Below are 24,591 nucleotides of genomic sequence, written 5' to 3'. Positions count from 1 at the left end.
AGGAAACTACATCTCAGTTTTTTTCTTTTCTTCTTTAAGGACAGCACCGGCTATAGGGGTTTTCCTTCACGTAATATTGGACTTAGGTCTATAATTAAGTTTATCCTCAGTGTTGTGGTGTTTAAGGGTTATTTGAATGGCATAAAGTAAAATATCCTGCCAAGTTCACACTAGAACCATTTAAAGTAATTAAAAAAATAGTTCTTGCTCTTTTACTAGGTCTGTAGAAAGCGACAGACTTTTCCACTCAAGGTTTTTCCATAACACATAAAGAATGGAATTATCAAGAGATGATTCCAAGATTGATGGTTTATTTCAAGATTATTAGTAGTAGTTAATTTCGTTAATAAATAACATGTTGCTGTTGACCTGACATAAACATGAAATTTAATTTCACACACACAGAACACAACTAAGCCCTGGGGTTGGAATCGCCTATTTGTTCTGCTCGGAATGTTAATAACCTGCTGTTTTCAGAGGATCACAAGCGTAAACTCAAAAAGATATATACATATACACATACTACCACTCAAAAGGTTTAAACCGTAAGATTTTTAATGTTTTTAAAGAATTCTCTTTTGCTCACCAAGCCTGCGTTTATCTGAATAAAAAATACAGCCATCTAAAATTGCTGCTTTCTATTTTTAAAATGTATTTTTTTTCTCCTGTGATCAAAGCTAAATTTTCAGCATCATTACTCCAGACTTAAGTGTCACAAGATCCTTCAGAAATCTTTTTTTAATATGGTGATTTTCTTTTCAAGAAACTTTTTTATTATTATTATCAATATTTAAGACAGTTAAGTAAAGTCTTCGATGAATAGAAAGATCCAAAGATCATTATTTATCTGAAATAAAAAGCTTTTGTAACAATATACACTATACCATTCAAAAGCTTGGAGTTGTTTTTTTGTTGTTGTTGTTCTTTTGTTTTGTGAAGAAAAAAAAAAGAATCAGAATATTATAATGATTTTTGAATGATCATGTGACTGGAGTAATGATGCTGAAAAATCAGCTTTGAAATCACAGGAATTAATTACATTTTAAAATATATTCAAATAGAAAACAATTAATTTTAAATAGTAAAAATATTTTTTAAAATTTTACTTTACATTTTGCTGTACTTTGGATCAAATAAATGCAGGCTTGATGAGCAGAAGAGTCTTCTTTAAAAAAAATAATAAATCTGTACTGTTCAAAAACCTTTGACTAGTAGTGTATTAAAAAACAAACAAACAAAAAAAAAACGAATAATAATGATAAAAAGAATCACAATATTTTAGGGCTCTTCCACTACTTTTCAGGGCCATATTATCTGAAGGATAATATAAATTGGATAAAATGAGTAAATCTTAACACTTTTATTCAAAATCTAACGTGCATATCAAATACACAACTGTCAATTTACAAAAATAATAGTGATAATTAAAAAAAAAAAAGTGTCTTTGTTCTTTCCCCCTTAAAACTCCCATTCTGTGTGAAATACAAAAGTCAAAAATATTTGACAGGCTGGATTTAGCTTGCAAGTCACTAGTTGACGAGCCCCACAATATGTGATAAACAATGAAAAATGCAATTAAACAAACAGAACATTTTACATCTTTATTAATTTCTATAGTATTTTCATGATTTATGACGTTAAAACAATCCATTAAAATAAATGCATCAATTTTTTGTCCTTTTTACCAGCTATAGTTTGCATAAGTAAGCTAACTACATAACATAAAGGGAATAAGTTTCTTATTAAAAAAAAAAAAAAAAGAAAAAAAAAAAAAGCTCCGGTGCTTGACCATCATGGCATCATATACTATGATATTTATAGGACATGCTGCTGCAAACCACTCATCTCCAGCTAAGTTTTAACTTCATGTTCTTCATCTCAGATAAAACAAGCTGAAGTAAACATTGATCTGAAATCTAACAGGATCGCTCCTGAGATATATAGGGAGAGGTGTTAAAAATAAAAATCTAAATTTGATTTAAAAAAAAGAACAATATAATGCAAGAGAATTTGCTTAAAAAATATTCCCATCTGAGATGCATTAAACCAGTCAAGATTCTCCGCTCTCTTTTTTAGCTTCCTAAGCACACAAACTAAAGAGGATGAAAGGTATTTACCATCTGGTATCTATGAAATTGTGATAGGCGCAGTAGCAACATAGTTTCTGAGTATTTCACGTTTGGTCCAGCCACGCTGGTGGTCTTTGCTAAAGGCATTCAAGTTATTCCAACTGTATGAGACCACTAACACTACTGTCTTTTTTTAGATTTAGAGATCTCCAAAGCCGCTAAAGATGTGTTTCAAGGGACACAGTATGTAGATTTGTCTAAATCCAATATTTTAAATAGTTCTATAATCTGTACATCTGGCAGAAATTCTGTAGGCATGGGGCAATATTGACACAGGATAAATGTGCCATTACATTTCAGAGAAGTAAAGGCTTTTTCTCAGCAGTATTAGCTGCTATGCACATATTCTGCTTCACTAAGACAAAGCAAACATCTTATAGAATCATCATAAACATATCTACTAGACATGACCAGCTAATTGCCTCCATGGACACAAACTAACAAGCATGCCATGAGATTTGCCAGATTCGTATCATTGGTAGTTACGGTTATGCAAATTCCATGTAAACTAAGCTGACTAATAGTCACAAGTCACCCCGTTTCAAATGTTGTGGTTTTCACGTAAAATACTGAAAGCAGACTAAAGCATGCTAGTTAATATACATCCTCAGCTTCTCAAAATAGACTTATATTTACAGTGAAGGTTTCTATGCCACCAAAGATAGATAAACTATAGTTTTTTGTAGTCCAAGTTATTGCGCACATTCAGTTACAACGACCTTTCTCTTTACACCATCTCATGTCCACCGATAGGTGTTGTCATGCACCACAGTTTATTCATTTAATCACAAATAGTATTTCTTTTACACAAATTGTACAGTGATGTAAACACTCTATAGATTAAAATACATACTTCCAGTCATTACACTAGATCAATAATCATATCTTACGTCCTGAGCTTTTAAAAGAAATTTAACAAAAAACTAAAGATGTGTTTCAAGGGACACAGTATGAAGATTTGAGCTGTACTTTTCAAATGCATAAACCATCATCTAAAAACGTTTCTAGACTAACCGCTATGGCTATTTCAAACCCCGTCCATACAAAAGGACTTTAGAGATTCACATTTGTGATCTGGTTTTTTCTCCATCTTTAAAAAAAAATATCAACTTAAAAACAACAAATATAGACAACCAAATTTTAAGAGGAAAAATAAACTTTGTTCCAGGCAATTTACCCCTCTTACTTAGTAAGTCAAACACATTTTACATTTAAATACACAAAAATCTTATCATACCAATAGTCGCGACCTCTCCCACATTAGAGGGGATATACAAATTCAATCAAATTCAATTTACAATCTATTTTTGCTTCAAGTGCCAGCAAACACAGAGCACGGCAATGCGTCGCCCATGCAAAAGGAATGATTTTAAACTGAAGGAGAGTGTATGGACCGTTAGAGAGGAGGGCAAAGACAGACATCGTATAAAATACCCAGATGTACTGATTTTAGCAAGGTTGGACGATACATAACTCGGGGTAGATGATCTCCAGGTTTGCGGACTAAAAGATCTGATCTTGGATCTGCTGAATTCCGGAAGTGCAGGAGATATTTTAATAGTGTTTGCATCGTGTTTGTAAGAACATTCACTACAATATGTTCTTTCGTCAGTTCGTTTATAGCTGAAAATTCTCTATATTAGAATATTACGTTACTATGATAGAAACGCGTCGTCGATTTTTGCGACCTTTGCAACCAGCCTCACAGCTTTGATACATTCTACATTCTTTGATACCAGATGAAGAGCATTTATACATACAAAATATAGAGAAGACAAGCTTGCATCCATATAGACGTTTGAGACATTAAGTGACATAACCAGTCAAATATTCTGATGGTAGCACTACTTTTTTTAATTATAGATTCTGGTGCGCTGTGGTTCATGTCCACAAACTTGAATAGATGTGCAGCCTTGTTTGAATTGGTCCCTCTGTCTCTAATAACTATGAACTACTTGGGGCAATGTCCTCTGGTGGATCATGGACAGCTTCATAGCAACCGTTACCACTCCATACATCCAATCAGAGATAATTGTTGCCATGCATCCTGATGTGTGAGGTTCTGAAAAGTGTGATGGGGTACTGTTACCGTCTTTTTGATGCAATGGAGATTCTAATGACACATTATTGTTTTTTTGTATTATAGTGACGTGTCTTGGTGAATGCTCTGCAAACAGCACAGTAGCTGGTAATACGGACTACCAGGTGAAGCCACCATCTCAAAGACCGACTGGAAGGCCCTGCGGTCTAACTCCTCGTCAATCTGGTGTCGGTAGAAATCCATAGCTACCAGACAAAAGAGGCTAATGTCCACCGTGTCGGACTTCCCCATGCGACTGATGACGTGAGGCAGGCTAAATGGAAGGCAGATGTTAAGGAAAACAAGGATGAAGAGGAAAAAAGTAAGTGTGTTGTTACCAACTGAAAATCATATGCGTTTAAGGATACAGGGCAGAGATCCACTGGCTGGTCGAGGCACTGACAAAGAAACAAGACAGGCTCCACATTGCCATGGCGACAGGCGTCCTCTGTGTGAAGTTCGACAGCGAGAGTAGCACCCAGTCACGTACCATGGAGGACTGCCCAGTGGCATGAAGTGTCTGAAATACCTTTAGCGAGAAATACATGCACTTAGATGCCCATATTATGGGTTTATAGTTATAGCTCACCCAAAAATGAAGATTCTCTCAATAATTACTCACCATCGTGTCATTTCAAACCCGTAAGAACTTCATTCATCTTCAGAACGCAAATTAAGATATTTTGATCAAATTCGAGAGCTTTCTGACCCTGCAGAGACTGCAACGCAGCTACCACGTTCAACATTCGTTCGGACATTTTTTAAATAGCCCATGTGACATCAGTGGTTCAACCTTAATTTTATGAAAGTGGTCAGAAAGCTCTCGGATTTCATCAAAAATATCATAATTTGTGTTCCCGAAGATGAACGAAGGTATTACAGATTTGGAACAACATGAGGGTGAGTAATTAATGACAGTGATAGCTGACAAAGAAAGTTTTTGTCCATAAAATGAAGATCAGTGGGGTCCAAAATAATGAACTGTTACTGATTTCATTGTATGTACAAAGATGCGAACAAATGTACTGATGTTCGGTGAATTTTAACAGTTGAAATCCACAAAATCGTAAATTTTGCATGAGAGCAAAATATTTCGCCTTTGCAGATTTTGCAACAGGTTTTCCTAACCTTTTTTTTTGCTAACTGCACTTATAAAATCAAAACCATTTAAGATCACAAAGTACCAGGGTCGGAAATCAACAAGGGCTTGTGGCAAAAATGCCACCAACAGGAACAAAAATGCCCCATAAATTCAAGACAAAGGGCCAAAATAATGCCTCTAAAATGAAGTGTACAAATGAATGAAAAGTGTCAAATCGGGGAATTACATTTAAATTCGCTCACATTGCATCAGATTGCTTTTACGCCCTGATTTGTGCAGCGTTGAGCATTATAACCAATCAGACTTGTTTCTGTTGAACTTAGTAATGCGTTGGCCAATCAGACACACTTAGATTAGTCAGCGCTGAAAACACCAGAGCTGTTGCTGAGTGCGCATTCGCTGATTTAATCAATATGAACAGCACAGAGCAGATACAATGTAAATAAAAGATTAATTTCGTAGCTTAAATGATTATAACGGGAGTTTCTGCATAACTTGTGCTAGACTTGGAAAAAAAAATCATGGACCAAAATGTTTGTCTGTGAAGCCAGAATGTGAGGTGCCCAAAATGAAACAAAAATGTTTTATATTGTTTTCTATATTGATATTAATACTCATTATTACAACTTAAAGAGCAATAATCTACAATAATGTTTTTTGTCATAATATTGCAGCTCCCTATGAGCTCCTGTTTTTTACCTGTACAATTTAGATAAAATTTTAAACAGTCTATTGTTATTGACTGCCATTTTAAATACTGATTAAAGTAACTGAATAAATTTAAGTATTTGACATTAAAGACAACATGTTTTTTTTTTTTTTTTTTAATTATAAAGTGTTTAAAAAAAGTACTCTCACAAATTTAAAAAAAATGCAAATATTGCCCCTTAATGAAAAAGTACATTACTGACCCTGCAGAGTACCTGAAGCATAATGTATCATATCAAAAAAAAATTCTGCGCCCAAAAAGTATCACTTGCCTTGTATACCACTGTAGCCATGAACTGCGGGTAAGGCTGCTGATTAGACAAGAACTCCCCGATGACTTTGTTCATGACATCCTGCAGTGGGAAAAAGTCATCCAGGAACTGAGGAAGGATCCGGGCTACCACACGGGCCTCACTTGGAAAGCCTTTGCGAATCCTGTGGCAAGAATTTTCCATAGACAAATCGGTGGATACCAAAAATAACTTTAGCTAGGGATTAAAAAAATGCATTTTGCATCAAGTTTCTTCAAACTGCATACCTGTCAAACAGGACGGATACACGCTCCATTGCGACAATGACCGATTCGCTATCAGGAGCTGTGGGGTCTGCATCAGCAGGACGCCCAGGACTTCCCTTCTCCTTCCCTGTTAGGTAAAATTACAGCCACCAGTAAGAGGAACAGCTCCATAAAGGATTCATTCAGATATTTCTATCCACCTTTTTCTTTAATGTGGAAGTAAGCCTATGGGTGAGACTTCTGGTTCATTAGCCTCTATAGGGAAATAACGAGAAGAATAACAATGTGCAGTAAACTGTAAAACTGTTTGCACTGCAAACCAGTGTGCTCATAATTGAGATGATAAATTAAAATAATAAGGTGAGACACACCAATCAAGCAGCAAAACGAGCTGTTTTGTATAGCTAAAAATGGCTGGCCGCGAATGAGCCGGAAACCAGACCCATAAAATATCTATCGGGAAGAAAAAGGTGGATACATCCTGACAATCTACATAATAGACACTATGAATGGTAATCTTCTTATCTACGTTTTTCTTTTCGGTTTCACAGGAACAAAATTAAACAACCTCTCACGTAAGATACTTTCTTGCTGAATTCATAGTGAGGACTGGACTACTGTGTGCTCTGTTAGTAGGGTGAGCATCTAAGGTGAGCCTGATTTTAAATCTGTTGGTGTTAGTAGGGTGGGTAAGTATTAAAGATGAAGCTGAAATGTATCCTGCCTTCCTCTCCAGCCACACCTGTGTACATGCAGGTGAGCATGAGACCCAGGGCAGCCATGGCACGGTGTGGGCTGGGCATGTTCACACGTTCAACGCTCAGCTTGACTAGCGTCTCCGCGTCCATACGTGACAATTGCTCAGACAAAAGCAGCCGCTCCAGGCCTCGCAGAATGCAGTGGTAGATGATGGACGGTGTGGCCTCCTCACTAGCAGACAGCATCATACAGCACAGCTGGAGATGTAGAGAAGGTACAACAGTAGGGAGAGAAGGATCAGTGACATATCAAAGTGCCTTTTAGAAGTATTAAGTCTATAAAAATAGTTCACCCAAAAATGAAATTTCTGTCATTATTTACTCACCCTCATGTCGTTCCAAACCTGTAAATCCTTTCTTCATCTTCAGAACAGAAATTAAGATATTTTTGATGAAATCCACACAAAAAGGATTCTCATAACTTCATAATTACAGTTGAACGACTGATGTCACAGGGACTATTTTAATGATGTCCTTACTATGTTTTTGGGCCGTTAACGTGATGGTTGCATTGCTGTATGTGCAGTATGGAAGCCCCTTTCCGCCAGGTGAAAAAAAAAAAAAAAAAAATCATGCCTTAAGAAGTCTAAATTATGACTTAAAAAGTTGAAATTATGAGAAAAAAAGCTGAAATTAAAGATTAAAAATTTAAATTATTACTTACTAAATCAAAATTATGATAAAAGGTCAAAATTATGACATATTTATGTGACAAAAAAAATCTAAATTATGCCTTAAAAGTCAAAATTATAACTTATTAAATCGAAATTCTAAGATAAAAAGTCAAAATTATGACTTAAGTCATAATGACTTAAAAAGTCAAAATTATGGCTTACTAAATCGAAATTATGACTTTAAAAGTCAAAATTATAAGAAAAAAAACAAAATTATGATTTACTAAATTGAAATTATGACTTTAAAAGTCATAATTATGAAAAAAAAAGTCGAAATTATGACTAAATCGAAACTGAGATAAAAAGTAAAAATGATGACTTAACTCATAATTATGACTTAAAAATCTAAATTGTGACTTTCTAAATCCAGTCGAAATTCTGACTTTAAGTCATAATGAGATTAAAAAATAAATAAAAAATTGAAATTCTGACTTACTAAATCTAAATTATTAGCAGATGCTCAAATTATTATTGAAATTATGACAAATTATAATTACAAAATAAAAAGTAAAAATTACAATTTCAACATGGAAAGTCATAATTTCGACTTTATCTCATAATTTCAACTTTAAGTCATCACAATTTCGACTTTTTATCTTGTAATTATGACTTCTGTAAGTCATAATTTTTACTTTATATCTCATAATTTTGACTTTTTAAATAATAATTGTAACTTTTTATCCCGTAATTATGATAATTTCAATTTTTTTATCTCATAATTTTGACTTTTTAATCTCATAATTATGACTTTTAAAGTCATAATTTCAAATAATAAATCATAATATTGACTTTTTATCTCATAATTATGACTTAAGTATGTCATCATTTCGACTTTTTAAGACATCAATTTTTTTCTTACATAGCGGAAATATGCTTCCATAGTGCAGGGTCAGAAAGCTCTCGAATTTCATCAAAAATAACTTGTTTTCAGAAGATGAATGAAGGCCTTATTGGTTTGGAACGACATGAGGGCGAGTAATTAATGACAGAATTTTCATTTTTGGGTGAACACTTTTTTCCAAACTGTGGCCTCTTCCCACCTGAATGATCCCGGCATTGAACTCGGACCCTACGTCCAGAGGGTAGTTCTCCATCATGTAGAATGCCACCGCACACATCACCAGCACATGCTGCTGGTTGTGTAGATTCACACAGCTGAAAGACCCACACAAACAGTGTTAAGCATAAACACACTTGTCTATTTTCAGTGGGGCTATTTGCTTCTAATTCTAGTCCTGGTCTTTAATGAGGGATCTCAGATCTCAGTAAGACACCATACATTACAGCTAATGAGGAGCTGATGACCATGCAGCGTGCAGGCGTGTGTTGTGATTGCCAGTGTGAACCTATTATTGAGTCTCCCAGCATGCCACAGAGACTTTGGCATTAGCTTTGACTGCATGGGGCATAACCTCTTAAGAGAGACGCTAACAGTGTGAAGTCTTTCATCCAGTGCAGGACGCAAGCAGTTAACCTCTCATCCCATATTCTTTTAAATAAAACACCAAACATTAAGAGCTAATGTAACACTAATGAGTGGTATGGAGTAGGGGTTACAGCTCAAAGCTGGTAATAGGAAGACAGACCGTAAAGTGTGCGTATGTATTCAGATTGTAGTGTTACTCACTGTGCTATAGCTTTAAGGTTAGAGAGCAGGTATTCACTGACGGTAGGTATAAGCTGGCGGGCTGTATCGTCCAGTAGGTCGCACTCCAGCACGTACAGAACTCCGTGCAGAGCGCCAATCCGACTAGGCAGATGAGTGCTGCGCAAGGTGCTCTCCAACAGTCGGCACACAGGCTCTGCGATGGCTTTATCCTGACACAAATATATCAGTCCACATTGTTAAATGGCTGTAACTGCATTTATATACAGTTAAGGTCAAAAGTTTACAGAATCTGCAAAATGATAATTATTTTGCCAAAATAAATGATATCATACAAAATGCATGTTATTTTTTATTTAGTACTGACCTGAAAAAGATATTTCACATTAAAAGATATTTTTTGTTTACATAGTCCACAAGAGAAAATAACTGAATTTATAAAAATGATCCCGTTCAAAAGTTTCCATACACTTGATTCTTAATACTATGTTGTTACTCAAGTGATCCACAGGTGCTTTTTTAGTTTTTTCATGTGATAGTTGTTCATGTTCATATGCAACTATTACAGGAGGTTCAACACTCACTGATGCTCCAGAAGGGAAAACAATGCATTAAGAGCCAGGGGTGTAAACTTTTGAACAAATTGAAGGTGTACATTTTTCTTATTTTGCCTAAATATCATATTTGATCCTTTTAGTACCATCTTTCAGAAGCTACAAACGATACTTACATGTTTCCCAGAAGACAAAATCAGTTACATTAACCCTTATCTTTAAATTCCAAAAGTTTTCACCCCCTGGCTCTTAATGCATTGTGTTTCTTTCTGAAGCATCAGTGAGCATTTTAACCTTCTGTAATAGTTGCGTATGAGTCTCTCAGTTGTCCTTAGTGTGAAAAGATGGATCTCAAAATCATACAGTCATTGTTGGAAAGGGTTCAAACACACAAAAATGTTGAAAAACCAAAAATTTGTGGGACCTGAAGGACTTTTCTGAAGAACAGCGGGCAGTTTAACTGTTCAGGACAAACAAGGGGCTCATGAACACCTATCACTAAACAAAAAAAAAACAGCTTTGGATCATTCAGGTAACAACAAAGGATTAAGAATCAAGTGTGTGTAAACTTTTGAACAGGGTAATTTTTATAAATTCAGCTATTATTTTCTCTTGTAGACTACATGTTAATGTCTTTTGTGTGAAATATCTTATTCAGGTCAATACTACAAAAAAAACATGCATTTTGTATGATCCCTTTTATTTTGGTAAAATAATTTACATTTTGCAGATTCTGCAAGGTGTATGTAAACTTTTGACTTCAACTGTAGCTGCTGCATCAGTGCATATACATGCTCACCATGCCAAGCACTGCGGCTGCTTTGCAGATAGCTGGCACGAGGTACTGGTTGAGAATCTCATCTTCTGGTGGATGGACCTTCTGCAGCTCAGTCAGGGTGGAGAACATCATATCAAACTGATTCCTCTCTGTGAAAAGATCAGACACTGCCAGCAGCTTGAAAACAGAGGGACAAAGAAAGGATATGTGTTAAGTGTATGAGAAGAGCATTAAAATGCTGATGAAACACTATAAAACAATGTCTAAGCATAGACTCACCGATCTGACCACCTCACTGAGGAGCACAACAGGAGTCTTCCTGCTACTGGGGCTGCCAGGGAGGATCCATTGACTGTAGAGCTCCAGAAGGAACTGAGAGCAGGAATGGATGTCAACCCCAGCACGGTGCTTCCTGGACAGGATGAGGAAAAAAAAAAAAAAAAAACACAGTGCAGGGTGTGAAGTTTGGAGGATGCTAGTTGTAAGGAGCTGTTCTGCTAGTAACTTTGTAAAAGTCTGACCTGGAGTTGATTGGAGATAATGGTGGTGAGGAAGGTGCTGGAGCATCTGCTTCATCTTCCTCATCCTCACCCCACTCTTCCTCCCTCAGGGGGGTGATGTTATTTCCCAACCACACTGAGTGAATTGACACCTGCAAAGTGTACAGGATTGTTATTGTCAGTTTTGCCCAAAGCCAAGTATCTTATTTAGATAGGCATGGAAAATGGCTTCAAAATGAATAACGAATTCTACCGAATAACCAAAAAAAATATTTGGCATACAGAGTCACTCCTTGTGTTTGCTGAATAATAAGCAAGCCAGAGGATAGCACAATATGATACATTAATCTCTAACATTTCTATGGAATAATGAGTGTGTGAAGTCAATGAGTGTAAACTCTGAATGAAATGAGTGGGAATCAAAAAGGGTGGGCGATATGACCAAAATCTTATATCACAATAGGAGTCATTTTATTTCACGGTAACGATATATAGCATGATTTAGTTGTTTCAATTTTTTGATGTTAGTTGTATCAATTTTTGATGCTACAGAAATTTCATAATTCTTGTTGCTAGTGTCAATACCACAAAAAACAACAGTGACGCATTGCTGCAACACATTTTTTTTTTCACTCAATTATGATGTAATAATATGTTGTTGTTAAAACATCTTTTCTAGTAATATAATAATAGGAGAAAATATGTAATTTTAATTCGATTATTGCATTATTGTGATTTTTTTTTTTTCATTTTATCAACATATCTCATTATTACGAAATTTAACGACATAACATTATTACGGGAAAAGATGTCATTTTAATGAGAAAAAGATGTAGTTTTAACAACATAGCATCTCATTATCACAAGTTTTAACGACATAACATCACATTACGAGAAAAGATGTCATTTTAATGAGAAAAAGATGTTTTAACAACTAAATTTCTTGTTATCATGCATTTTAACGTCATGTTATTACGAGAAAAGATGTTGTTTTAACAAGAAAAAGATGTCATTTTAACAACTGAACATCTCGTTATCATGCGTTTTAACGACATATTACGAGAAAACGTTTGAACGAGATAACTGTCAAAAACTACAGTAGAGCAAATAAATAAGAAATGCTACATACATTGTAATCAAATAAAATGTATAAAAATACTGCATATTCTTCACTGTGTAAATTAAATATAGATTTCTTCCTATTAAAGTTACACAAGAGATTTAGTCAAGAGCAGTGAGAGATCTTTTGTTATTTGATTAACATGAATGACAGACAGCAGGAATATTAGACCGCTGCCACTTTAAGAGCTGCCCAGATACAATATACTGTTACACGTGTGCTTTTTTTCTCAGCTCTTTGCTTTCACTTAAGACCTAAATTACTGTGTTTACGATTATGTGTGATTACGACTTACAAAGACGGGCATTTTGACACATATAAGTATGTGTTTTTAACCGTTCAAGGCCTATAAAGTGGGAGCCAGTAACCGTGATAGAGGCGATAGTCCAAAATCTCTACCATTTGACAAATTTCTACTGGTTAACCGTGTCTACCAGTATATTGCCAAACCCTAGAATCAATTATATGCAGATAAATGTTAATAAAATAAAGGTTTGTAGAGTAGTTAATTTACTAACTTGACCCAGTTTGTAGTCCATGTTGCCCATCTCCCTCTCTGTGTTAATCTGCAGCAGGAGTTTCTCATGGCTGATGAGGGTGCCTGAACACACACAAAGGTCATGAATATGACAGTAAACTGTGCATATATACATATCTTTTGGCTGACCACTGACCTGCTGTTGAGGATGATAAGGATGGCACGGGGTCCCAGGCTTGATAGGGGAAGTGTGTGGCGATGTTGTCTCTCTTTGACACCATGGCCTGAATCTCACGCTCAACCATACCTCTAATCACACTCAGCTTACGACCAAACCTACAAAACACACACAAATGTATGATCCACATCTACATCTACAGGCCCAAAACATGAATAAAATAAATGCGTACATACCTGGTGTCCAGAGCTTTAAGGATTTTGTTGCGGGGCTGCTGTTCAGGGCAGCTGACGGCTGGATTTCCTGCTGTCGGCAGAGTCATGGCGCTCAGCACCAGAGAGGTGATGGCCTGAACCGCTAGTACATTTATCTGAGTCCTCTCCATATCCTCCTGTGACACAAACAGATGCGTCTTATCAATCACTCACAGCATCCAATACCTGGACAAGTGTTTGGCAGAAGCTGAATGGTTTACCTCCTGCTGGGTTTCCTCTTCTTGGTCCATCGTGATTGGCTGAGTGACCAGCACTCCCAACAGAGTGGCCCACGTCTCCTCAAACTGTGTCCGACTACTCCAACCTGCAAAGAGACCACATGAACCACTGATGTCACATGGACTATTTTAACGATATCCTTACTACCTTTCTGGGCCTTGAACGTGTCAGTTGCATTTCTGTCTATGCAGGGTCAGAAAGCTCTCGGATTTCATCAAAAATATCATAACTTGTGTTCTTACAGGTCTTACAGGTTTGGAAAGGCATGAGGGTGAGTAATTAATAACAGAATTTTCATTTTTGGGCGAACTATCCCTTTAAAGAGACACAAACTCTGAAACTAGTCTCTCATACCCAGAGTGTTAATGCGGTAGAGGAACTCTCTGAAGACGTCTTTCTCTTGCAGGAACTCTACAGGGATCTCTGGCAATGCTGTGCCAAATTCTCCACTCGACCTGGGGGACCAGCCCAGCTTCCAGACCTGTTAAATCAAACACGCGAATACTTTTATACATTTCTAAACACACAAAAACACAATGAATGCATAAACACCGAATCATTCTCTCACCAGTGGTGGGATTCGGGTGTAGCTGTTCACAATGGGCAGCCTGGCCAGGCTGATGATGACATTCCGTAGGGTAGGTGTAAGGAATGCTGGGATGTTCTTGTTTCTGTGGTGACCCAGAGCCAGCACACTCTGAAGACCTTCAACCAGCTCAGCCATGATCTCACAACACCGCCATTCATGTTGTTCTAAAAAAACAAACAGTGAAATTAACGTTTGTTGAGGTCATCATGGATCTGTGTGTAAGGCATGTTTTAACTTACTATCTGCAGAGTCCAACTGGTCTTCTGACTGCTCTGATGTTTTCCGCTCCGGCCTCAGAAGTTGGTCACCAGGACCTACAGCAACTACATAACACATAACATCATAATCACAAAATGAATACGAATTTTGTTTGCACTTTTATAAGGTTTCAATAAGCTGTCTCTGTCACACACCGGCGTGGATGAGGAGCTGTATACAGTGGATGATGGAGCAGGTGTGTGTGAGGTAGGTGTGGGAGGCGAAGTGTGTCCACACCGCCGGCTGCTGGAGAGCCAGACACAGACACGACAGACTCATCTGCATGTCCACACTCAGAGGCAGCTGATCCTGCAGCAAACGCCAAACCACCACCTACAGACATAGAAAGAGAAACATGAGCGGAGTGGCTTCTATTTATAAGGCTGTATGATTTGCGTGATGCAGAAAGCACGAATCACAGGATCAGTCACAAAAATGTACTATATAAAACGGTACATCATTGAATTTGGTTACAGGCTTCAAATTGTCTGTTTGTGGATATTAAACCACAAAAGACTAATATTTACTAGTGTTGTCAGTCGAAGAAAAAAACAAATTAATCATGATTAATCACAATTAATCCCACCTAAAATTAAAGTTACGCAATAATTGAATATTCAATCTTCAAATTCATGTAGAAACAACAAAGACTGTATACTTTTAAAATCTGTTTATTTTTTTTTATGACTGAAGGCAAGTATCACTGATACTACTGATGTCTCTAGGAAATTGTTTGTTTTTCCCCCTAATATTTACCCACTGACTATAGCCATGCAACATTACAGTATAATTCAATTTTAACAACTTCTAATTTAAGTGAAGTTAAAACAATCTTCACATAAACCTATTAATTACCTGTGCCCTTCAGCAAGTAGGAAATATACAGAAATTGAATAAAGTTATCAAACACTAAATTCTAAATTAAATATAGATGCATCCTTAAAGCTACAAAAGTTATTGATTTCCTCTTTTTTCTTATGGTCTTTGATGAACAGACATCACATCAGCTGGGTTATTAGGTTATTTGGCTGCTATTACTCTAAGAGCTACCACTGCTGAACGTGACGCAGATCTGACAGGCAAGCTCGTAGTTATATTCGCACTTTAATTCAAATGATACAGATATACAGTATAATGGCTGACAGGACAGGTAAATTCATTTTACTGACATATGGCCTGACAACATCTCATCTGACCGCAGTTCACTGATGTTCTACTGAAGCTTCCTCATCACAAGTACTGTTTCCGTGCTCGTTTGACTAGCACCTGTTGCGGAGGCGAAGCGGGGTATGCGTCTGAAAAGTCTCCTGTTTGATGCGGTTGTAAAGACGAGTCTAAATAAACGCAATTCTTGTCAAGAAAAAAAAAAAGAGACAGAAGCAGCAGTTGTGGGTGGAGTGGCCAACCTTAGCCCCGCCTCTGCGCCAACTGCATTAAATATTTTGAACGCCGTTAAATGGGGAAAATAAATTGCCTGCATTAACGTGCTAATTTTGACAGCAATAACATTTACATATAAAGTCTGCAATTCTACACATCTCTGTGTGAAGATATGGTGCACTCAAGTGACGTCTCACTATATGAGGACACTGTCCATAAACTTTATCTCCAGCACTGGTCTGAGAGTCAATTCACAATTTTAATTTGATAAAACAATCATCAGATACACACGAGAACTGTGCTAGAACGTGTCAAAAAAAGTTTGGTTTAACTTAAAGAAATAATGATAGAAGTATATTACTATCATACAGTATAATGTACACATATGTTGTGGTACTCTCGTCGAAGACGAGAAGAAGAAGAAGATGATGAAGGCATTATTTTTGTTTTCTTTGCACACAAAAAGTATTCTCATAGCTTTATAACATTAAGGCTGAACCACTGATGTCACATGGACTATTTTATCAATGTCCTTACTATCTTTCTGGGCCTTGAACGTGGTAGCTGCGTTGCGGTCTATGCAGGGTCAGAAAGCTCTTGGATTTTGTCTAAAATATCTTAATTTGTGTTCCGAAGAGTAACAAAATTCTTGTGGGTTTGGAAAGACATGAGGGTGAGTTCATTTTTTGGAGGCATCAGTCTTACCTCTATGGCGAGGGTGCTGAAGGTGGTAATGAGTGTTTCTCTGTCTTTGGGAATGTGTAGTGAGGACGGCAATTTGGACAGAGACAGCAGGTACTGACTCAACACGCCGCACAGACTCAACACTGTTTGATAAAACCCAGGCTCACCTGCAACCACACACATAAACACATGCAATGAGAGTGTGTTCATTACCACTTCACTATAATTTCCAGGATTTACCACAAAGGATAATTCCTATGTTCTTACACCTACGGAAGTTTGGATACACCTACTCATATTTTATTATTACTATTTTCAACATGATGGAATAATAATAAAGTCATCAAAACAATGAGATAACACACAAGTAAGGATGGGAATTCTGCAGTGACCACAGCAATGTTAAACAAAGTTTGCCTTTGCCTTGATTATAGTATTGTTCACATCTATGTTGTTCAGCGCCACCTAAAGTAGAAGAGTGGAACTGGTTGTCCTTTAGTCAATGGTCACCCAAACAGTTTGTGAGTTGATGAAAGCCATTAATGAATTAAAATGAATGTAAAATTAGTATATTTTATTCAATTAATATTATTATTATATTCAATCTGATTAGGTCCTTACAGGATTATTTTACTTCCAGAACAAAAATGTACAGATAATTTACTCAACCTCTCATTATCCAAGATGTTCATGTCTTTCTTTCTTCAGCTGCAATGAGTTTATGTTTTTTTAAGGAAAACATTTCAGGATTTTTCTCTCTATAGTGGACTTCTATGGGAGTTTTTCGACATACTGTTCTGAACCGGAGTGCACAGAGTACGCATGCACATTGCAAGATGAGGATTTGAGGTTAAAAAGTATAAAAAATTAACATTTTTTTTAGAAAATAACCAATCGTTTCACCAGATAAGAGCCTTCTTCCTTGGCTGGGATCAATTAGAGCCCTTTGCAGCTACATTTAAACTGAATTTTGGAAGTTCAAAATCAAGGGGCACCATAGAAGTCCACTATATGGAGAAAATTCCAGAAATGTTTTCCTCAAAAAACAATTTCTTGACATGAACATCTTGGATGACAATGGGGTGAGTGAATTATCTGTAAATTTTTGCTCTGGACGTGAACTTTAAAACATCAGTATGAGCATCAAAACATGAATATATGAATGTGTCATTAGATTATTCAAATATACATATACAAACTGACAAAAAAAAGCTTAGGAACCCTTGATTTAGCAAAAACTAATTAATTTTTTGTGCATAAGCAGGCATATTATTTGGAGCAACTAAGCTTAATTCTGATTGCAACTTACTGTAGACTTGATTAAGCTTTTGCCAGTAGTCTGCACACATTCTGGAAGATGGTAGGAGGGGCTGATGAGGGGAGGGGAGGAGCTCTATGACACCAGACAATCGTTCGAAGGCCACCTGTTGAGCCGTGTCAAATAAAACTGCCCCATGATCCTTACACACCCTCTGTACCCCAACACTCAGACATGATGCCAGAAGACACAAGTTAAAGTCCTGCAAATAAAATAACACAACATTAGTGTCTGTCTGCATTATAAAATGAGAGATTTGAATATATTTGTTTTTTACCTTGCAGGTCATGATTGCATTTAGGTCAGATTGAGGAAGTTTTGTCAGCAGCTCTGTAGTTTCATATAGAGCTCCTTCACCTTTCAAACAACACTGAGATTTCACCAGAGCAACATACCACTCCTGCAACACACACAGTAGTAATGATGTTATGCTTTAGCGAAGAAGATATCAGCTATTAACCACCGTTGTATGTCATACCTTATTGGGTTCCACATTTTCAGGGGGAGGGGGCGGCTCCCCATCCAGTGGGTGTGAGGTAATGGGAGCGACAGGGCTTGTGGTATCTTCAGCAATAGTGGCTCTGAACCTGTCCAGCAGGGAGTAGAACCGCTGATGCCTTACATAAGAAGAAAAAACAAGTACATTTGGGTTGTAAAATCATCTTATCAACAGTAACAAGAACAGGTATAGTTTTGGTTTTAGGACAACATTGATGATAGGTTTTGATCTACTACAGATCAGAAGTAAACTGATGAGGTGCCATACCTTTGCGCAAGGCCACTGGTCTGCAGGTACTGCTGAATCCTGTCCAGCTCCTCCAGCGGCAGCTGAGCGATACTATTCTATAGTAGGAGGAGAAATGTCTTGTTTGTAATATTTCAATTTTCTGTTTTATTTGCAATTATTTTAGTTTTATTTACAATCTGTGACCCTGGACCACAAAACCAGCCATAAGTAGCATGGGTATATGTGACCCTGGACCACAAAAGTCTTAAGTCGCCGGGGTATATTTGTAGCAACAGCCAAAAATAGATTGTATGGGTCAGATTTATTGATTTTTGTTTTATGCCAAAAATCATTAGGATATTAAGTAAAGATCATGTTCCATGAATATATTTTGTAAAATTCCTATTGTAAATATATCAAAACTTAACTTTTGATTAGTAATATGCAATGTTAAGAACTTTATTTGGACAACTTTAAAGGTGATTTTCTCAATATTTTAAATTGTTTGCGCCCTCAGATTCCAGATTTTCAAATAGTTGTATCTCAGCCAAATACTGTCATATCATAGCAAACCACACATCAATAGAAAGCTTATTTATTCACCTTTCAGATGATGTATAAATCTCAATTTGAAAAATTTAAAAGTGATTTTCTCAATATTTAGATTTTTTGCACCCTCAGATTCCAGATTTTCAAACAGTTGTATCTCGGTCAAATATTGTCTTATTCTATACATCAATGGGAAGCTTAAGTTACCCATATAACTGTTTTTTTTGTCCAGGGTCACATTTATTACAAGAATGGCACAGACAGTAAAATAAGCTGGTAGTATGTTGTTATTTTGTGTGTGGCCGTGTTTTACCTGCAGGGTCTCAGCAAGCAGCATCTCCACACGTCTGCAGGCGAGCGTGTCCACCATGCGAGCCAGCACACGGAACGGCGTGTTGAGTAGCTTGTCCACGTATAGCATGAGCAGAGCCCCAGACTGACTTAGATGAATGCCCTCCAGACACTGCAGGGTCTTCTTCAGCATTACCGGCTGGAGATTTACACATTTGATACGTAAGCAACAGAAAAGATAAGCAAAGCATGAACTAAAAGAAGATGCAGTGCATACTGTACATACTGTAGAAAGGTTGTCACAGCGTGATTGTATAGCCTGTATGAAGAGTCCACTGGCTGCTGAATTACGGTGCACAGCACTGATGAGATCCTGCACTGGAGGCTCATGGGAAAGACTGATCAGATCACTCACATGATTCACCGTCAGCCATGTCAGATGTTCAGAGTCATGCAGGTTTTGACACTGAGATGGGAGGAGAAAAAACAAAGATGGCATTTGTCACATGGATTATTTTAACAATGTCCTTACTACCTTTCTGGGCCATAAACGTGGTTACATTGCTGTCTATGCAGGGTCAAAAAGCTTTTGGATTTCATCAAAAATATCTTAATTTGTGTTTCAAAGATGAATGAAGATCTTACGGGTTTAAAACAACATGAGGGTGAGTAATTAGAGTTTTCATTTTTGTATGAACTAAATAAAAGTGTTCATTTCTTTTTAAAAAAACAAAACAAAAAACAAATCAGTGATATGACAATTACGGTTGGTAAAATAAAACTCAAACTGCTAGAGCTCTTCAAGAGTTCAGACACTGCTTTAAAAAAGTCCACACATTGCTTGAGAAATCTCACCACATAGTCACAGAAGAGGATAAGGGCGCCTCGTCGGACGATCTCTCTGTTGCACATAGCCAGCTTCCCCTCGGGCCTCTCCTCCTCTCCAGATGAGTGCGGGCTCAGCAGCTTAGTGCTGGATAGACTGTGCCTCCTGATGAAATTAGGGAAAAGGAAAAACAAGCTGATTAAAGAAAAAGTAACAAATATGAATAAACAAGAACAGATCTACCGCATGCTTTGCCTCTTTCAAACAGCAATTTCAAGCTTCACTTAACCAGCATATAACTGTAATAAATCATAAACTGTAGAAGGCCAATTTGTTTTAGCCCTTACAAACAGCAATTCATTACAAAAATGACCAAAAAGTTTGCTTAGCCTGGATGTAACAGTTGCAGAGCTCATACAGATACTGTAAAATGAAATTATGAAATTCAAGGACTTTGAAGGACTTTTGAAGCACTGCTTTTTGATTTTCAAGGACTTCAATCAGAGATTTCACTTATCAAACAATGTGTTCCCTTTCAATTTAAAACCATGGTTAATTTTCGTAAGGGATTTGTAACGGTACTAATTTAATGGTTTAATGTTTTCTGCCTTAAAAACTCTGAAAAAAAAATTTGCGAAACCACTCCAAAATACTTATCTGAATCAAATTATTGACGACACACTCTCTAAAGTCCTGAACTAAATGAAATGATTCGTGAACCTTCACCGAAGTTCTGATCTGAATCAAATGATTCATGACCCGTGCTCCAAAGTTCCGATGTGAAGCAAAAGATTCGCAAACCTGTTCTGAAGCTCCAATCTAAATCAAATGATTTACGATACGTGCTCCAAAGTCCCGATCTGAATCAAATGATTCACGATATGTGATTTGAAGTCCCGATTTGAATCAAATTATTTGTGATACGCAATGTGTAGTCCCGATTTGAATCAAATGACTTGTGATATGCGATCCAATTGGAGAGCTTCGTCAGTGAATCACTTTGCGATCTAAATCAAATGATTTGTGAACCTGCTCCGAAGTCCCGATCTAAATCAAATGATTTGTGATACACAATCTGAAGTCCCGATTTGAATCAAATGTCTCATGATACGTGATCCAACTGGAGCGCTTCAATCAGTGAATGAGTGATTCGCTTTGCGATGCAACGATTCGAAGTTCAATTCAATTCAAACATAATTGGCTCTTTTAATTTGATCTGTTTGTTAGTGAATCACTTTAAATGAATGATTGAAGTCACAAGTTTAAATCAATCGGAGCAGTTCCAGCATAAATGACTCAATCAATTGATTTTGTTCATCTGTTCCTCTTTTCACATCTTCAGCCATGTTTCCCGGACATAGTCAGTACTACTACTGGCTTAGCTCACTAGTTTTATGGGGGTTTTTTTTTTACTAGTTTTATTAATTAAAATCAGCGAAAAAAGTATTTTGTTTATAATTTTGCAGAAATTTTGTTTACACTTATTTCATAGATACATTGTCTTTCAATAATTCAATAATTTCAAGGGTTTTCAAATTCAAGTACTTCAAGCACTTTAAGCACCTTGTACAAACCCTGCAGTTGGATGAGGCTTAATTTTAAATAGTCTTTCTCATTAGGCTGCAAGTATAAAATCTGACCTTGGTGTCTGATGCACCTCGGACCACCAGGTGTAGTTGGTGTAGTTGATGATGAGAAGGACCTGACACCACAGCAGGACCAGAGACGGGTGTGTAGTGATGAGCTGGAGCACCAGGCTGTTCAAACCCTCCAAGGTATAAAAACTACCCCCTTCGCCTCCCTCCGCCTTCAGTAGCCTGCTGCCCGCCGCTGTGATCCGCCGGAACATTCCTGGAAAGTTGATGGAAAGTGGGAACTCAGTGAGAACATTAAGCCTGCTGAGCTGCTAAAGGGCCAGTGTTTGGTTTTTACACACTGTGTGACTGTATACAAGTTAAGATGTGAGATGTGGGTTCTGCCTACCTGATTTGAAGATGTGGATCAAACACATGAGCAGTGTGCCCAGCTGCTGGCAGTAGAACGTGTGCTGTTGTTCACTCATATCTACTTTCACCTGCTTAGTGGCGATATCATCCAGCAACACCCCCACTAACTGTAATAAGAACCTGAGAAACAAAAAGAGATTCATAACAGTAGTTATTAATTACTAATATTGTCGTGTGTTGCCATGTTGCTGATCGTTTTCTGTGTTATAATAGAAAATTTTAGCAGAAGCACTCAGCTAAGCTTCAACACTCATGTGATCATCTAAATACAAAAAAGGAGGAAAACCTGTTTTCTCTGTTTAGTATGACTATACAACAATTATATTTATTATCAGTACTACAGCTTCAAAATCATCGGACATTGTGTTTGTGAAGTTTTTTGTAAAGGGCGTTTTGACTTTCTTTGCACATTCACTTTGTAAACACGAAGTCCGTACTTCAACCTACACAATGCGTGAAGTCAAGCTAGTGCAAGATGAGCATTTGTGGTTAAAAAGTATATAAATTTGTATTTTTCATAAGAAAGCGGCCAAACGTTTAGTTAGATAAGACCCTTATTCCTCATCTGGGATTGTGTAGAGCCCTTTTAAGCTGCACTGAAACTGCAATTTGGACCTTCAACCCACTGATCCCCATTCAAGTGCACTATATGGAGAAAAATCCTGTAATGTTTTCCTCAAAAACCTTAATTTATTTTCAACTAAAGAAAGAAAGACATCTTGGATGGCATGGGGGTGTGTAAATCATCAGAAAAATTTTATTCTGGAAGTGAACGAACCCTTTAGCATTCATTTGTCCACACTGACTGACTTTATTTTCAGTGACTAGACGTTACCTAGCAAATGTTTCTTCAGGAGGGATGCGCTGCGGCTCCCCATTGGCGTCTTCCATGGTGGTGGGCGGGGCTTCAGGAGGGGAGGGATCATCGTCTCGCAGTCGACGGATGGCGGGACAGGATAGGAGGTACGGTGACAATGAAAGCTCCTGAATCCGAGACAGAATGATGTCCTCTGTGGACTGTGAGATGAGGACACGCAGGATGGCAAGAATCCCAGACACCCACAACTGCACCGTACCCACTGATGCCTACAGAAGAAACAGGGAAACAATGTGCCACTTAATAAGATGAAAGTAAACTTGAATTCAATCAGACCAATTATAACAGGTGTATAAAATCAAGCACCTAGCCTTGAAGTCTGGATTTATAAACTTTGGGGGGAAAATGGGCTTTTCCGAAGAGAGCAGTCAATTCAAGTGAGACAATGTGCAACTATGACACCTTTATCCTTGCTAGATACTCTACATAAGCTGTAAGTGGTATTATTGGAAAGTGGGAGCATTTAGGAACAGCGGCAACTCAGCCACAAAGCAGAAGACCATGTAATCTCACAGAGTGGGGTCATATGCTCATTTGCTCATATGACCACAACTTCACATGCTTTTTGACAGCCACTCTTCATCCTATTCACATAATAATATCTACTGCATGAGAAAAGTCATCTAAGCAATGTATGACTGAAGGTTCTCACTAGTGTAGAAGGTGTGATGAACATGCTCTTCAGTAGCATGTCCACAGGTCGCAGAGAGGAGGGAGCCACTGTCTCAAACAGTGTATTTAACACGCCCAATGCCTCATGGGAGTCCAGGTGCATCTGTCAATCACACAGAAGCAAATCTGTAAAGTACACTTTTTAAAAAATAACTTTTTATTAGATTTTATTCAGAATTTGAGATGAAACTCTTAAAAGAAGAGTTAGGAAGTCGACTAGACAGAGCCGCACTTGCTGTTTGCCGATCATTGGCAGTATGATGTCAGCAATCTGCCGTGAAAGCCTCTTCCATTTATCTTCATTCTCTTTATGGCACTGCTGTAGGACTAGAATAAACATTTCTAGGACCTACACACAAAAACATCCATTATTTTACATGTAAACCCATGAATGCACTAAAACTACAACGTTCTTTCAATACTAACACACAGACCAGCACAAAGTGTTACCTGATGGTGTTGTATGAGGCGTAGCAACATAGACACCACCACCTCCTTTTGAGTGTCCAGCTCCTTCCCTGCATCTGCTTTATTGGAGCCCCGCAGCACGAAGAGGTCATGTACTATAGGCTGCAGTGCAGGGATTGCTGGAGCATAAGAATTGAGAAGCATATGAATAAACAGTCAAACTTTTTTAAATGATTAACATATATGTCTAATCTATTATGTGATGTTTTAAACCCATCATGCAAATGTTTCTGCAAGTATTTTTGTTTAATTTAGACTGTTTTGTATTAG

General features: G+C 37.3%; 1 protein-coding gene across 5 annotated transcripts in view; it reads right to left on the bottom strand.

Annotated features, from left to right (window-relative positions):
- Nucleotides 1-1,747: 1,747 nt before the first annotated feature.
- The window catches only part of htt (huntingtin), a 42,778-nt gene continuing 19,934 nt past the window's right edge, over nucleotides 1,748-24,591 (bottom strand). For 3 of the 5 annotated variants that reach the window (XM_051110304.1, XM_051110474.1, XM_051110559.1), the window contains 32 exons: nucleotides 24,304-24,440; nucleotides 24,086-24,202; nucleotides 23,834-23,956; nucleotides 23,140-23,390; nucleotides 22,282-22,424; nucleotides 21,939-22,149; nucleotides 20,328-20,463; nucleotides 19,759-19,938; nucleotides 19,495-19,671; nucleotides 18,672-18,748; nucleotides 18,384-18,522; nucleotides 18,183-18,305; nucleotides 17,897-18,107; nucleotides 16,609-16,754; nucleotides 14,679-14,856; nucleotides 14,505-14,588; nucleotides 14,245-14,429; nucleotides 14,031-14,157; nucleotides 13,658-13,761; nucleotides 13,419-13,573; nucleotides 13,201-13,340; nucleotides 13,045-13,127; nucleotides 11,428-11,558; nucleotides 11,186-11,318; nucleotides 10,928-11,083; nucleotides 9,596-9,786; nucleotides 9,009-9,123; nucleotides 7,261-7,492; nucleotides 6,558-6,663; nucleotides 6,292-6,454; nucleotides 4,578-4,738; nucleotides 1,748-4,483 (listed from right to left, as the gene is read on the bottom strand). In XM_051110304.1, the coding sequence (XP_050966261.1) occupies nucleotides 4,270-4,483; nucleotides 4,578-4,738; nucleotides 6,292-6,454; nucleotides 6,558-6,663; nucleotides 7,261-7,492; nucleotides 9,009-9,123; nucleotides 9,596-9,786; nucleotides 10,928-11,083; nucleotides 11,186-11,318; nucleotides 11,428-11,558; nucleotides 13,045-13,127; nucleotides 13,201-13,340; nucleotides 13,419-13,573; nucleotides 13,658-13,761; nucleotides 14,031-14,157; nucleotides 14,245-14,429; nucleotides 14,505-14,588; nucleotides 14,679-14,856; nucleotides 16,609-16,754; nucleotides 17,897-18,107; nucleotides 18,183-18,305; nucleotides 18,384-18,522; nucleotides 18,672-18,748; nucleotides 19,495-19,671; nucleotides 19,759-19,938; nucleotides 20,328-20,463; nucleotides 21,939-22,149; nucleotides 22,282-22,424; nucleotides 23,140-23,390; nucleotides 23,834-23,956; nucleotides 24,086-24,202; nucleotides 24,304-24,440 (4,829 nt within the window). In that variant the 3' untranslated portion in view covers nucleotides 1,748-4,269. The remainder of the gene's footprint in view (nucleotides 4,484-4,577; nucleotides 4,739-6,291; nucleotides 6,455-6,557; nucleotides 6,664-7,260; nucleotides 7,493-9,008; nucleotides 9,124-9,595; nucleotides 9,787-10,927; nucleotides 11,084-11,185; nucleotides 11,319-11,427; nucleotides 11,559-13,044; nucleotides 13,128-13,200; nucleotides 13,341-13,418; nucleotides 13,574-13,657; nucleotides 13,762-14,030; nucleotides 14,158-14,244; nucleotides 14,430-14,504; nucleotides 14,589-14,678; nucleotides 14,857-16,608; nucleotides 16,755-17,896; nucleotides 18,108-18,182; nucleotides 18,306-18,383; nucleotides 18,523-18,671; nucleotides 18,749-19,494; nucleotides 19,672-19,758; nucleotides 19,939-20,327; nucleotides 20,464-21,938; nucleotides 22,150-22,281; nucleotides 22,425-23,139; nucleotides 23,391-23,833; nucleotides 23,957-24,085; nucleotides 24,203-24,303; nucleotides 24,441-24,591) is intronic. The other 2 variants (XM_051110386.1, XM_051110635.1) reach the window with 1 other exon arrangement.

This window comes from Labeo rohita, chromosome 1, assembly GCF_022985175.1.
Source record: "Labeo rohita strain BAU-BD-2019 chromosome 1, IGBB_LRoh.1.0, whole genome shotgun sequence".
Taxonomy (NCBI): domain Eukaryota; kingdom Metazoa; phylum Chordata; class Actinopteri; order Cypriniformes; family Cyprinidae; genus Labeo; species Labeo rohita.
The sequence above is the reverse complement of the archived record's forward strand: the minus strand, read 5'-3'. Positions and strand labels throughout refer to the sequence as shown.